Consider the following 14967-nt stretch of genomic DNA (forward strand, 5'->3'; position numbering starts at 1 on the left):
CCTGGTGGGTAATGTAGCATTACTGGTTGCTTACTCAAATTAAGAGTTAAATGCTTTGTTTGCAAAAATTTCATACTTGGTTCTAGTGGTTTATTAATTACACGCGTGGTCCCAAAAGTTGTCAAAAATGAATTCCGTTGGTCCCCTAACCTAACCTCTGTTAAATTTCTCAGTTAACTATGTGTGAAATAACTATATTACCCTTGAATAATTTAAAAAAATAAAAAAGATATATAAAGAAGATGACCCACTACTGTTCTTCCTCAACCTCTCTCTAAATCTTCGTTTCTTCTTCACCCAAAACTACCCCTGTTTCTTCTTCACCCACTACCCATTTTTCTCATATCCCCATTCAGCATTACATCGGCATATACAGGAGACACGATGTAGGTCAGTCGTCACAAAACCTCAAAATTTATCCCACATGAAAACCCTAAATCAGTTCTGGTCGTTCGTCACAATTTTTCTCTCTTCGACTGGAAATTCAAACTGTACCGAATCTGATTAAGAATGAGCGGGACAGTAGCAGCTGCAGAGAAAGGTTCATCAACAACCAAAATCCCATCTGATTTTCTCAAATCCATTCGAGGCAGACCTGTTGTTGTCAAATTGAATTCTGGCGTTGATTACAGAGGTGTTGGTGGGTGTTTCTCGTCGGAACCCGCAGATCCAGCTTTGTAATACAATATGTTGTTTATAACTGATTTTTATTTATGTTCATTTTGTTGAAGGTCCGGGTCGACTTTCTTAATGGTGACGGTAAATGCTTCTTTAGCACTAGACAACCGTGTATGCTTCGATACAAAAGTCAACCCATCTGCCTTCTGTTGACTTTTCTAAAGCTAGCACCTTTAATCACCAACTATTCATCAGAAGCCCAAACGCTCAACATGAAGCATAGCGGATATACAGAAGGAACCGTTTCTCCGGTGGTGTTTCTCGTCGGAGCCCGCAGATCCGGTGTTGGTGGGTTTCGGTGTTGTTGGGTGTTTTGGTGTTCAGGGGTGGAGGTGAGAAGTGGCGGAAGTGAGATGGTGGTGGTGGGTGTTCGGCGGTGGAGATGAGATGGTGGTGGTGGTGAGTGTTCAGTGGTTGTGGTTGTGCTGCTTGTTCGAGAAGAGAGACCTGTAAAAACTTATATAATTTGGTGGGTTTTGTTAATAAGTAAGGGTATTTTGGGCATTTAACATGGACTTAACTGGAAAACTTAACAAAGGTTAGGTCAGGGGACCAACCGAGTTCATTTTTGACAACTTTTGGGACTACGCGTGTAACTAGTAAACCATTAGGACCAAGTATGAAATTTTTGCAAACCACAGGGACCAACCAGGCATTTAAATCTCAAATTAATGATAGATAGGATGCATATAATGTATGCTAGTATGTATAACAAATAGAGTAAAATTCACGGCCCTTGGTTTGGTAAAATAACACATATAGTCCTTAATTTTTGAAAATTACACCGCTCCCTGTGGTTTGGCAATTTGTTAATCGGATAGTCACTGGAGTGTATGTCCGTTAGTTTCTACCGTTAAGTCCATATGAAATTACTTATTTACCTCTCTCATTAAAATATAAAAAGAAACAAATATTATAAAACTCATTTTATTATTAAAAGTGTGGGACCCACAAACTCCATTGTCTTCTAAAAACAATCGGTCACCATCACCATAGCCACCCACCTCCACCTCCAGCCACCCCCACCTCAGCCACCTAAACCTAACTCCTTCAACCCTTAACCCAAAAAAATACCACAACCCCCATCACCTAGCTGTACCAAAAATCCCCACCACGGTCACTACCGCTATAACAATAACCACCATTTAAATTGAAGCACCACCATCTATATTTCCATAAACCACTATCACCATCATCATTCTCTGTCGTCAATATACCCATCGTTGCAACCACCGTCAACAACAATACAATCAACAACATTCATCATCAAAACCCAACAAATAAAACCATTAAATCGATTATAAATCCACAAATGCAACTCAAAACTTGAAACCCTAAGAGGTAATACGTACCTTAATTGACTGAATTCACCATTTTTGTTAACATTAGCACCCATCGTCACCCACTTGTTCACCAATTTTGGACACCCTAGGAACGTATCAGATCTATCCATCGCCGTTGCAGATAGATCTTGCCACCACCACAGTTACCATCGTCTCCAACCATCATCTAGGACCTCTTCTGCGTGTCTATCTCTATCTCTCTCTCTAATGAATCTCTCTTTCTCGTTGTTTCTCTCTCTAAATACGGTGGACGGTGCGTTCTGGGATGGAGGATGGAATTAAGGTGGTAGATATGTTGATGGTGGTGGAATGGCAGGTGGTGTCGGTTGGTAGTAAGTGGTGGCGGCAGGTGGAGTGTTTGTGTGTGTGAGAGAGAGAAAGAGAGAAACAAGGATTTAATGGTGAATAAGAAGGTTGTGGGCTCAGATTTAATTTTAATATATCTACTTTTAATGTTTAATTTTCATAATAAGGGAAATTTAGTAATTTCACATGGACTTAACGGCAGAAACTAACGGACATCCACTCCAGGGACTATCCGAGTAACAAACTGTCAAACCACAGGGAGCACCGGTGTAATTTCCAAAAGATGGGGACTATAGATGTTATTTTACCAAACCACAAGGACTATCCGTGCATTTTACTTTAACAAATAGCATAACAAGTATCATGTTGATGGATTAAGTGTTTGTTTAAGCATGATTGTATGTGTGATTGTGATTTTGATAGTGATACATGTTGCAACCCAAAAGTGTAATTAAACGTAAAATGGGTTAAATATACTCACGGTTTGCGAAGTTAATCCACAAAGAGCAAATGAGCATTTGAGAGGTTGGAACATCGAAAATTATCCTAAAAGGATGAACAAAGGTGTGTAAGTTTATGGAGTTAAATGATGGAATGAATTTAGAATTTGTAAATATGAAAATACTCGAAAGTATATCTTGTTTAGAAACCCACTTGGACACAATTTCTAGTTAGTGTTCTTCACGAGTATTGCACTCTTTGGAAGCGCAAAATAATGAGTCTAAAACTAAGATAAGTTCCACCTTAACACATAGAATATAAATAACTTATCTAATTCACCAACAACCAAGTGAGTTCAACTAGACGAGGGCATTCCAAATATGGTTATGGATTGGAGACTTGGTGTAGTTTATTCACTTTGATTACTTGAAAGTTACTTGGTGACTTAGATTATATGAAAGTGTAGATACATGTCCTCGAAGTTTCTGATTTTATACCTCAACACAAGCCTTCCAACAATAGGATTTGGTGGCAACTTGGTTTGGTGCAAAGAAATCGAAGAAACAAGTACAAGATGAATAAGTATAAAAGTTTATCAAAAATAGAAAATAAAACCCAACTTTGGACCTCAAAATGGTGATGTATTAACTTAGTATACCATGGTAAAATTGTGATAACACTCCTCGTATTTCCGTTCTCGTCATTCTGATTTTGTGTTCCTTGTCATTGATTCTGTCGGGCAAGCTTGGACCCGTAAAACCACAGAAATATCGGTGTCAGAAAAGTGCCCGAACAGAATACACTTTATGTTTATTTTACTTATTATTTTCATAATATACTAAGTACTTTAATTTCAGGAACTTAATCCGCAACTCCAACTCACACCTTCGTTTGCCCTGCAGGGTGACCTCGATGTTCCTATACTAAGTCCATCATCCCTTTGCTCGCGAGGTAGAATAACCTCGGTGTTCCTGTACTACGTCCACCTCCTCCTTCCAAAACTACGCTCACATGATTTCTAACGAAGAATTAGTAACACTGTGAGTATACTCGAACACCCTTTTTCACTTTTACACTTTGGTGCAACATGTTATCTTATAAACTTACACTTAGACTTTTATACAAAATGCACAGACAATCCAATACATGCATGCATACATTAAACTTGTAACTATGATCTGGCCTTTATACGTTTTATGTTGAACTTGTCATTAACTTCGTACGAGCCTACCCTTGACATGTATAACGCTATAGGAGTAACGTACCGCCTTTGAACGTTGGGTCATGTTAAGATCTTTACTTGCGTTAAACTTTGGGTTGATTTGTTCGTTCACATACCAGTTTATTGTTTATCTTGAATAACTAGTTTGCCATGTGGATTCGTTTAAACTTATTTACTTATGCTATGTATCAAAAACTTGTATACTCGCCAATGCCTTGTGTGTTGATCTATACTTTATAACATGTTGCAGGATGATAATGATAATAAAATTGTTGGTGCATATGTCTGTTGACTTCGTCTTGTATCGAGTCTTGTATCTAGATAGGATAATCCAAAGCTCGGTAGTCAAAGAAATAGGATTTTAGTGTTGTTAAACCAATTCACACGAACTGGCAAAGCCAGTTCATGCGAAATGGCCATTCCACACGAAATGGCAATGTCAAGGCCATTCCACACGAAATGGCAATGTCAAGGGCCATTCCACACGAAATGGCAATGACAGGTTCCATTCCACATGAAATGGACATGATAGTTTCGTGGGGAATGGAAATCCTATAAATAGAACTTGAGATTTCATTTGTAACTTTGCATCCAAGGGGGAATTAGCTGTTGATGCTGAAAAGAGAAGAGAGAAGATTGAGGATGCTTACAATGTCAGACACTTTGGAGAGAGCAAGAAGACTGATCAAGACAGAAGATGTACTGAAGACCGAAGACTTCGTCAACATCCAAGGGGGAGTCTGTTGGTGCATATGTCTGTTGACTTCGTCTTGTATCGAGTCTTGTATCTAGATAGGATTATCCAAAGCTCGGTAGTCAAAGAAATAGGATTTTAGTGTTGTTTAACCAATTCACACGAACTGGCAGAGCCAGTTCATGCGAAATGGCCATTCCACACGAAATGGCAATGTCAGGTGCCATTCCACACGAAATGGCAATGTCAGGTGCCATTCCACACGAAATGGCAATGTCAGGTTCCATTCCACACGAAATGGCAATGACAGGTTCCATTCCACATGAAATGGACATGACAGTTTCGTGGGGAATGAAATCCTATAAATAGGTGACTTGAGATTTCATTTGTAACTTTTGCAATTCCAGTAGCGAAGCTCTGCTGAAGTGTCGGAACGATCTGTAACTTTGTCAAATCAATCCAAACGACAATTAAACTACTTCTTCATGCAAATCAAGCTAATTCAACATCAAAACGTTTGTTTCCGCCTCTCGTTTTGATCAAGAACTCTTCTGATTGACCCGTTTAGGTCATTCAATGATCCTACAAGTGGTATCAGAGCTCAGGAGGAAGAATTCTTACCGATTTAGCTTGATTTCATCCGAAAATCTCACTTCTACTCATTATCTTCACATTTTTCAAAATTAAACGAGATTTCACGGTCAAAATGAACTGATTTTTACACATAACAAGCGAAATACCGTTTTAAACAATCCTTGAAAGAATCAGACCTTAATTCAACCTAAAACCTGATCAATTTTGTCAAAATGATGCCGAAATCGCATGAAACAGTCCAATTCGTATGAAATTTTGCTAGATCGTACAAGTTGCATAGTCCAATTCGCACGGATTGGTTAACAGATCACCAGATCGTGTGTAATTTGTCTTCAATTCGCACGAAGTGGATATAAGCTTTCCAACTCGTGTGAAATCACCCAATCGTTTGAAAGATATTCACCAGGTTGTTTGAAATCATTCAAGTTCATTAAATACATCACGTGAATTCATCTGGTTGTGATCAGGCCCATGTGATTAATATCATTGTCCAAGGTATCGGTCCAATCAGCAGTTGATTTGTATTGTCGGCTCATGAATGCAGTTTGCATGTGTTGTTGAAACCCAATTCTTTTATCGGCCCAATAGAATTAAATAGATAAGAAAGAGTTGTCGACCATTTGCATGTGACTTTGTAGTAATTTAAAGTAATTCACGTGATATTGCAGTTCTTTAAAACAATCGGCCCAATCAGCAAGTGTTTAATATCAAGTTAAACAGCCCACGTGAATTCAGATTAGAGTATCGGTCTATAAGAATTAAAGTTGATTGCTGTTTGTCGGTGAAGTGGACATTGTGGTCCAATATAAATCAGAAACAAATAAATCAAAAGTTGTTTAGTGTGTCAGTTCATCATAAATTGGTTCGGTCCAATTAAAAGGTTTAGTTGTGTTGTTGAAGCCCAATTAACAGTGCATGTGAATCTTATCTTGGCCCAATAAATCAAGTGTCAAGTTTAATTCAAAGTGGTCCAATATGTTGCATGTGATCTTCATGACGTGTGTCAGCATCATTAATATCATATAACAGTTCACGTGAATTTCAGTTGTCGGCTTAGTGGGTTTTGTTGGTCCAATCAAGTTTTGTGATATCTTTTAGAGAGTTGTCGGCCATTTATAATCGAAGAAGAAGTGGTGAATTGAATTGTGTTGTGTGTTGAAATTATCGGCCAGCTTTATTTGGAGATATCTATATGATTGCATGTGTCAGTCCACGTAATTGCATGTGATAAATCAGTCCAATCATCAATTAATCAATATCAATTTTTTCGGCACATCATTTAAGGGTGTGCGGGGCACAGTTCGGTGACCCCATGCGGGGACCGAATGTGCCGATAGGGGAGGTGGCGCCAATCACTCGGGGACCAAAATCGGGGACCAAATTCGTGGGATAGGCACCGATGAGAGGGGAGGAGAGAGAAGGTGGGCCCCATTCAATCAACCAATGAAAACTTTTTTTTTAATAAAAAAACAAGTCACCTAAGAGGGGAGTGCCGCCATCAAATTGGGGTGTGAGGGGAGTTTAAGAGGGGAGTTGACGTGGCACACGAGGATTAGTTGGGCGTAAGAGAGGGGACTCCCCTCTTAGGTGAGTGCCCCTTACACCCTAATAGATAACAACCCATTTAATCTCGGCCCAATGAATATTGAATTCTCAGATTGTTATCGGCCACATAATGTCAGTCTACATGTGATTTTGTATTGAAAGTCAAAAATAAAGTTTACTGACGACGGGCCAGTGGGGAAGCCCACTTCACCCGCTTTGGGGCTCTTTCTCTGGAAGCCCAATTACACAAAGGCCCACAAAAGAGAATTGCCTTGCCCATTAAGGTTTCTCTTCCCCTGGCAACGAGCGGGAAACAGCTAAGAGAGACAGTGTTCATTAAATGCTTGATAAGAAGCGGATCCGGTCTAAATCATGGTACTTATCCGGCAGAGCATTAATGAAGAAGGATATCCCACCGTTGGGGGTCAGACACGTGTCTGACCTTCCCAAGAACCTCCAAAAACCGTCGGATTATATGTGGGAAAACCCTTAACAAGATAAGAGCTTGCTATTATATAAGAGGGGAGATCAAAGAGCTAAGGCAGGTATAATCTCCGGCATTTCTCTCATTTACTACCCTCTCATTAACTCTCCTCTCATTAAACTCCGACCAACATTCCTCACATTTACTACACATACACATTAATTAGATTCACACCAAAGAAGGAACCTTCCGGTGAATATTTTCATCGGAGGAAACTCCTCTCATTTCCCGGCAAGTTTACTTACTCTCACGCCGGAGCTTGGTCACGGATCCCCCTCCCGGGGTCCCCCGTGGCGAGGCTAACGGTTTGTTCTTTTGTAGCAAGCAAGGATAAAGGCCCTTGACGTCACCGAAGATCCAGCTAACGTCAGCCGGAAGTTGGGTATTCGACATTGGCGCCATCCGTGGGACATCAGCTTGCCCGGTGTTCCCACACCAACACTCGACGTCCAAAGAGCAGCTTATCCCATCAAGAAGAACATGGCAACCCCACATAACTCACGTGTCACTCAAACGGCACAAAACGATTTGGATAAGGTCACCGTAAAGGATATTACTCATGAAGAAGGTAACGAGAACCAGGTAGAAAATCCGGGAGAAACATAACATATCACTCCTGATTTCGTGGCCATGCATAGGGAGAAGTTAACTAAGTATCTTGAGGATTTAAAGAGGCAGGAAAAACTCGACAGCCTCAGAGCCAAACTTTCTTTTGACACACCCTCCAACCAGGAAGGAACAGACCTCCAAAATAAGAACAGCGACAGTGACCGGCTGGAGACGTTCATGACTGCCCTGAGGCAGATGTCCTCAGAAGAAAGGGAGGATCTGATCACAGGTCAGAAATCCAAGGAGAAAGAAAAGGAGAAAGACAACTTTGGTGACGGTGGCTTGGACCAACCATACCTGCCACGAGACTTAGCCGAGGTCTCAAAGTTCACAAGGAGAATCTCAGAAGCACCTATGCCTCCCAAGACAAAGCTACCCCCAGGCTTTGATCGCTATGATGGAACAAGAGACCCGGAGGATCACCTGCATGCCTTCCGGGGAGCGGGGCAGCTAGGAAGGTAGCCCATGCCAGTATGGTGCCACATGTTCGTGCAAACCCTAACGGAGGGAGCCCGGCTTTGGTTTGATAGTCTTCCCCCGGGGAGTATAGATAGCTATGAAGAACTGAGCGAGAAGTTCCTCAGGAACTTTGGCCAACAGAGGAAGGTGGTCAAAAATCCAAATGAAATCCTTCACATCAGACAAAGGGATAACGAGCGAATAGACCAATACATGGAGAGGTTTGTTAAGGAAAGTATGAACATCAAGGACGTCCCGGAGGTCATGAAGATCAGTAGTTTCATAAATGGGCTGAAACATGCACAGCTGTGTGAAAAGCTGGGAGAGGAATTTCCACCTTCCTTCGACAATCTTATGGATAGAGTCAGGGCCTTTGTCCGGGGAAAAGATACAGTCAGCAAAGCGAAGGAGACGGATGTCACACCTCGGAGGGTCGCCCCGGCAGCAAGGCCTCTTGATAAAGGTACACCCTATTCCCGGAAACCTGCCTTTGATAGAATGTTGCATGACAGGGCAAGGCCCTCATACTCCCCATATAGATCCCGAGGGAGAGGTCCCCCTCCTTACTCCGATAGCTTCACCCCTCTCACTAAGACCCCAAGTGAGATACTAGCCACAGAGAGGGTAAAAAATTCTTTCCCAAGGCCACCCCCCATAAAACCGGGACCAAAGGCACAACCAAACGAATACTGTGAGTTTCACAAAGGCTTCGGGCACAAAACCGATGACTGCATGTACCTCAAAAGGGAAATAGAGACCGCGGTGAAAACGGGGAGGTTGGCCCACCTGGTCAAGGAAATCAAGGAGGGGGGAGGGGACCGCAAGGGAGGAGATGCAAGGGAGCCAGGGAGGGCAGATGTTGATATGATTAGAAGGAGGAATGAGTTCGATATCACCCGAAGTGTAAAGGCCAGAATCCTAGGCTCCCCGAACTGCATGAAAGCTCCCATCCTTATGCCATACTTAGAAGAAGGTGAGGTGCAACGACTCCCGCTGAATATCTCAGCTGTAATAGCGGGACACAAGGTGTCTCGAATACATGTGGATGGAGGGTCAGGCATTGAGGTAATATACGAACACTGTTTTCTTAGGTTCGACAGGGATATAAGAGATAGATTGGAGGAAGATTCTATCCCATTAGTGGGATTCAACAACAGTGTGTCACATCCCCTGGGAAAGATCAGGCTCCCATTCACAGTTGGGGTAGGGGATCGGGTCCGAACGATAAATCTGACCTTCACAGTAGTCAGGGCACCCTCTAAGTACAATGCGATCTTGGGAAGACTCGGGATTGGAGATCTGCAGGCACAAGCATCTACCCCCCACGGGGCTTTGGTATTTCAAACACCAAAGGGTCTTGCATGGGTTAAGTCCGCTTACGAAGTAGTCTCTTCCGTATCCAAAGGGGAAGAACCAGGGAAACCCCAGGAAAAGGAGGTGGAAGAGTGGGTCCTCTGTGACAGGTTCCCAGAACAGACAGTCAAGGTGGGAAGCCACTTGAGTGACAAATGCAAGAGTGCCCTAAAGGAGCTACTCCTCCATAACATAGATGTGTTTGCATTTCAACATGGAGACATGACAGGAATCCCCAGGAGTCTAACAGAGCACCGGCTCAACACCTTCACATGGGCGAAACCAGTGAAACAAAAGAAGCGGAACATGGGACCTAATAAAAGAAGGGCTACTTTTGAAGAAACTCGAAAGCTGCTCAGAGCGGGGATAGTCAGAGAAGTTAAATACCCATCCTGGGTTGCCAACCCAATCATGGTTCAGAAAAAGGATGGGGGGTGGAGGATTTGCATCGATTTTCAAGACCTAAACAAAGCATGTCCCAAGGACTGTTATCCCCTCCCGGAGATAGACACCCAGGTGGACTCTTTGTCCTAGTACCCCCTGAAATGCTTCCTGGATGCCTACAAGGGATACCACCAAATCCAGATGTCAATAGAAGACGAGGAGAAAACCGCTTTCATCACAGATGAGGGGACGTTTTGCTATACCAAGATGCCCTTCGGCCTCAAGAATGCTGGGGCCACATACCAGAGATTCATGAACACCTTGTTTAGGGAGCAAAGAGGGAGGAACTTAGAGGTGTATGTTGACGACATTGTCATCAAGAGCTTAACAGAAACAACAATGATAGATGACATAGCCGAGACTCTCAGCACCATGCAGGATGTGAACATGAAGCTGAACCCCGGGAAGTGTTGTTTCGGAGTAGAGGAAGGGAATTTCCTGGGAGTAGTGGTCACCAAAGGAGGAATCAAAGCAAACCCGGAAAAAACCCAAGCCGTAGCCGAAATGCGGTCTCCCAGGTCCCTAAAAGATATCCAGCAGCTAAACGGGAGGCTGATAGCGTTAAATCGTTTTTTATTAAAGGTGGCTGACAAGACCCTTCCCTTCATGAAAGTATTGAAAGACTGCCTCCAAACCAACAAATTCAACTGGACCACGGAGGCCGAGACGGCCTTCCAGGAAATGAAGGCCTACATCTGTAAGCTCCCGACGTTGGCTACCCTGGTACCCGGGGACCCGATGCTCCTATACCTATCCGCCTCGAAAACGACCACAAGTGCGGTCATGATGGTGGAACGGGAGGTGAAACAAATCCCCATATATTTTATTAGCAGAACGCTTAAGGGGCCTGAGGAACGATACATGCCTTTGGAGAAACTCGCGTTGGCTCTAGTCTTTGCATCCCGAAGACTCAGAAGGTATTTCCAAGGGCATAAGGTTACCTTAGTGACCGATCAACCCCTTCAGAAAGTGCTTAGGAAACCGGAGCTATCGGGACGACTGGCTAAATGGGCTGTAGAGTTGGGAGAGCACTCTCTGGAGTTTAAGCCTAGAACGGCCATGAAGGGGCAGATACTGGCTGATTTCCTGGCAGAAGTCCCTGAGGATGAGGAGAGGGAGCTATTAAAATGGGAGGCCTTGGAGGCGGAAGAAAGAAAAAGGGAAGACGAGGCTGTGTGGAAATTGCTCACCGATGGAGCATCCAGTGAAGAAGGAAGTGGGGCAGGCATCACGCTGGTAAGCCCCGAGGGGGTCGAGCTAACATATGCCATAAGGCTGGATTTCGAGAACACCAACAATACAGCAGAGTACGAGGCCCTTCTAGCAGGGATGAGGCTGGCACAAAAAATGAAAGCAAGACACGTGGAGGCTAACACTGATTCACAGCTGGTAGTAAAACAGTACCAAGGAGAATATGAAGCCAAAGATAACACCATGGCTCGATACGTGGAGAAAGTTAAAGAGATGGCTAAGGCATTCAAAACTTTCAAACTGGAGTATATCCCTCGTGGAAGGAACAGGAAATCTGATGCACTCAGCAAGTTGGCCTCGGTAGCTTTCGACCACCTCGTGAAAGAAATCAAGGTGGAGGTCCTGACATCCCCCTCCCTTAACACAACAGAAGTTGCCACGGTCGAGGGTCCTCAAGAAACATGGATGACCCCAATCATCAGATTCCTCCGAGACGGAATTCTACCCGAGGGGGAGTGGGCGGCTAGAAAGATAAGGGTCAGGGCCCTGCAGTATGAACTGATCGAAGGGGAGCTATACCGAAGGTCATATCTGGGCCCGTCCCTGAAGTGCGTTGACATAGAAGAGGCCGAATATGTGGTTAGGGAGATGCACGAGGGGATTTGCGGGATGCACTCGGGACCAAGAACAATAGTGAGAAAGGCAATGAATGCGGGGTTTTACTGGCCACGAATGTACGAAACGGCGTCTGAGGAAACCAAGAAGCGTGACAACTGCCAAGTGCATGCACCGATGACCCACCGGCACAAACACCCCATGGTACCAGTCTCGACATCATGGCCGTTCCAGAAATGGGCCATCGACATAATTGGGCCTTTCCCGGAGGGTCCGGGAGGGGTCAAATACGTGGTGGTAGCCATTGATTATTTCACTAAATGGATTGAAGCGAGGCCCTTAGCAAAGATTACTGGAGACCAAATGAGAAGGTTCGTGCTGGATAACATCATATGCAGATACGGGGTTCCGAAGGAGTTGGTGAGTGACAACGGGGTCCAGTTTGCCGGAAGACCCTTCAAACCATGGTGCGAGCAGATGCGGATTCAGCAAGTGTTTACCTCCGTCACCCATGCCCAGAGTAACGGGTTGGTGGAGAGAGCCAACCAAAGCGTCATTTAAGGAATGAAGGGAAGGCTTGGAAGGAAACAGAAAGGCTGGCTGGAAGAACTTCCATTCGTGTTATGGGCATACAGAACCACCCCCAAAAGTTGCAATGGGGAAACCCCGTTCAGCCTTACCTACGGGACGGAGGCTGTTATTCCTGTTGAAATCGGATCCCCAACTGCCCGGATGAAGCTTCGGGACGAAGAAAACGAGCAGGACCTCATAATGAACCTAAACCTGTTGGAGGAAAGAAGGGAAATAGCAGCAGTTAAAGAGGCCCAATACAAAAAGCTCCTGGAGAGTTATTACAACACCAGGATGAAGAAACTCAACCTCGTCCTAGGGGATCTGGTTCTTAGAGCCAATGAGGCCAGTTTGCAAGAAAACACCGGGAAATTAGGCCCCAACTGGGAGGGACCCTACAGAGTCACATGGGCAAATGGCAAAGGAACTTGCAAGTTGGAAACGCTTGAAGGCAAGGAGGTCCCCAGGACCTGGAATCTCATGCAGCTCAGGAAGTATTATATGTAAGGGGTTTACCCCCAAGGAAAACGGCCAAGGGCCACTTTTGTAATAGCTAACTATATGTACGGGGACCTTCCCCCAAGAGAGTGAACCTTTTGTAAACAATCTATGACGGGAAGTGTAAACCCCCCAAAGATTAAATGGAAAACGGACGGAACACGTCCCATTTTTGAAAAAACAATGGACACACACCTAGGCAGACGTGCCCAGGAACACCATTAAGTCTAAACTAGAGCAAACGAACACACGTGTACAAGGCATCCAAAACATGCCAAAAGCCCGGCCGTGGGGCTGATAAGGGTCTAGCTAACCCAAAACGGACAAAACAAGTTAAAAACATAACGCCACATTATAAACTTGTCCACCGATTGGCCTCGAACAGACAATCATAGTTTAACAAAGCAAACAAAAAATACAAATACACTCGTATACACAAAACTACGAAAGGGGAACCTACTTTATTAAGTGCAAAATACATACACAAAGAAAGGCCTCAATAACTTTGGTAAAAATTAGCAATGTGCAAAATTATAAATACAACAAGATGAAACGAAAACACAACTCCTCGCAAAACGGACTGATAGTCTCCAGGGAAGCACCAAGCTGACCTCCGGTAAGAACCCCTGCAAAACAGACAACCACCACGAGAAACAGGCAATAAAGCAAAGAAGCAATACACAACCATAATCCATACGATTAAAGGTTGAGGCGGTCCCCAACACAAAGGACCCCTCCCAGATAGTCAAGCAAAACACACAAGTATCCTAAGGTAAGTAAAAGTTATTACAACCATATCGAAGTGTATCAAATGTTTGGAATTCATTGGGGATCACCCCCGGAAAGAGACGGTGGAGATGAAGGACCGGCAGAGGAGAACAGGGCTTTCAATTCATCAATAGAGATCAGGGGATGCTCCAGGATTTTCACAAGGATGGCCGGGGTTTTACGCCCAAACTCCTCGTTCAGCTTGGACAACCTCTTTTTTGCCTTAGAGTTATAAAGAGGAGTCTCTTTTCTGCCCAGGCCCTGAGCAGAATAGGCATAGCCATCCTTTAATCCCGCCTGGTAGCCAACATCCCTATATGCCCTGTACACCTCCTCCAAGCCACTTTTAAAGTCCTCTGATTGAGCAACAGCAGCGAGAAAAGCCCCAAAACCCTCAGTAATCAACCAATGCTTCTCCCCCGCCAATCGTTGGTTGTCATCAGAAGTGATCCCATAATCTGCGTACATGGTATTGAGTTGCTCCTGGGAAACGGAGCCAACTTCCTTCAGATGCTTCAGCTCAGCAGCAAGCCCCTCCTTCTCCTCAACCAACGATGCCATCTCCCGCTCCCAAGCTCGTTCCTTCCTCTCAAGCATAGCTCCAGCCCCCTAGACAAAGGATCAGTAAGTATGTACATAAAAAAAAGAAGGGGGGAGGGGGAGAGGACTATGTACCTTCTCCTCCTGCAGTCTCCTCTCGGCATCAACTACCTGGCCCCTGAGCCCGGCAACAACCGACTGGGAAGCTTTAAGCTCAACCTTAAGCCCTTCGTTTGCCTTCCTTAAATCATCGATCCTTTGCAACATCCCAGCGCCCCTAAAAAAGCTTTCACACAAAGACATGCTGTATTGATCTTCAAAGAGATCATCCCTCAGAGCAGAATTTACAAATTTATGTGAGGGAGGAACAACATGGTTCAGAAAATCCCTAGCAGCTTCAGGAGTCCCTATCACGGAAGAACTAGTTACCTTCCATTTAGGGACATAAGTAGGGGAGATGGCATCGGCAAACAAAGGGGCAAGAGGGGATCGATGTGCAAGGCCTTCGAGGAGAGTAGGTTTGCTAGTCCCAGTGCATGTGAAGGAGAAAGCTCGAAAGCTGAGGAAAAGCGAGCCACCCCCACCTCAGAGGCCTTATCCCGGACACGGGAGG

The 14967-nt window shown here is 44.3% G+C and overlaps 2 protein-coding genes across 2 annotated transcripts; both read left to right on the top strand.

The window, feature by feature from the left end:
* The first annotated feature begins 8381 nt into the window (after window positions 1-8381).
* On the top strand, window positions 8382-10262 carry LOC110880702. Its single transcript, XM_022129173.1, has one exon. The coding sequence runs from the start codon at window positions 8382-8384 to the stop codon at window positions 10260-10262; it is 1881 nt and encodes a 626-aa protein (XP_021984865.1).
* Window positions 10263-10313: 51 nt separating this feature from the next.
* Window positions 10314-12539, top strand: LOC110880700. The gene has a single exon (XM_022129171.1). The coding sequence runs from the start codon at window positions 10314-10316 to the stop codon at window positions 12537-12539; it is 2226 nt and encodes a 741-aa protein (XP_021984863.1).
* The last annotated feature ends 2428 nt before the right edge of the window (window positions 12540-14967 follow it).

Source organism: Helianthus annuus, chromosome 10 (genome assembly GCF_002127325.2).
Source record: "Helianthus annuus cultivar XRQ/B chromosome 10, HanXRQr2.0-SUNRISE, whole genome shotgun sequence".
Classification (NCBI taxonomy): Eukaryota; Viridiplantae; Streptophyta; class Magnoliopsida; order Asterales; family Asteraceae; genus Helianthus; species Helianthus annuus.

What these genes read in the sequence shown, in the direction of transcription:
- LOC110880702 (XM_022129173.1), top strand. Translation starts at nt 8,382, where the DNA reads ATGCCAGTATGGTGCCACATGTTCGTGCAAACCCTAACGGAGGGAGCC.
- LOC110880700 (XM_022129171.1), top strand. Translation starts at nt 10,314, where the DNA reads ATGTCAATAGAAGACGAGGAGAAAACCGCTTTCATCACAGATGAGGGG.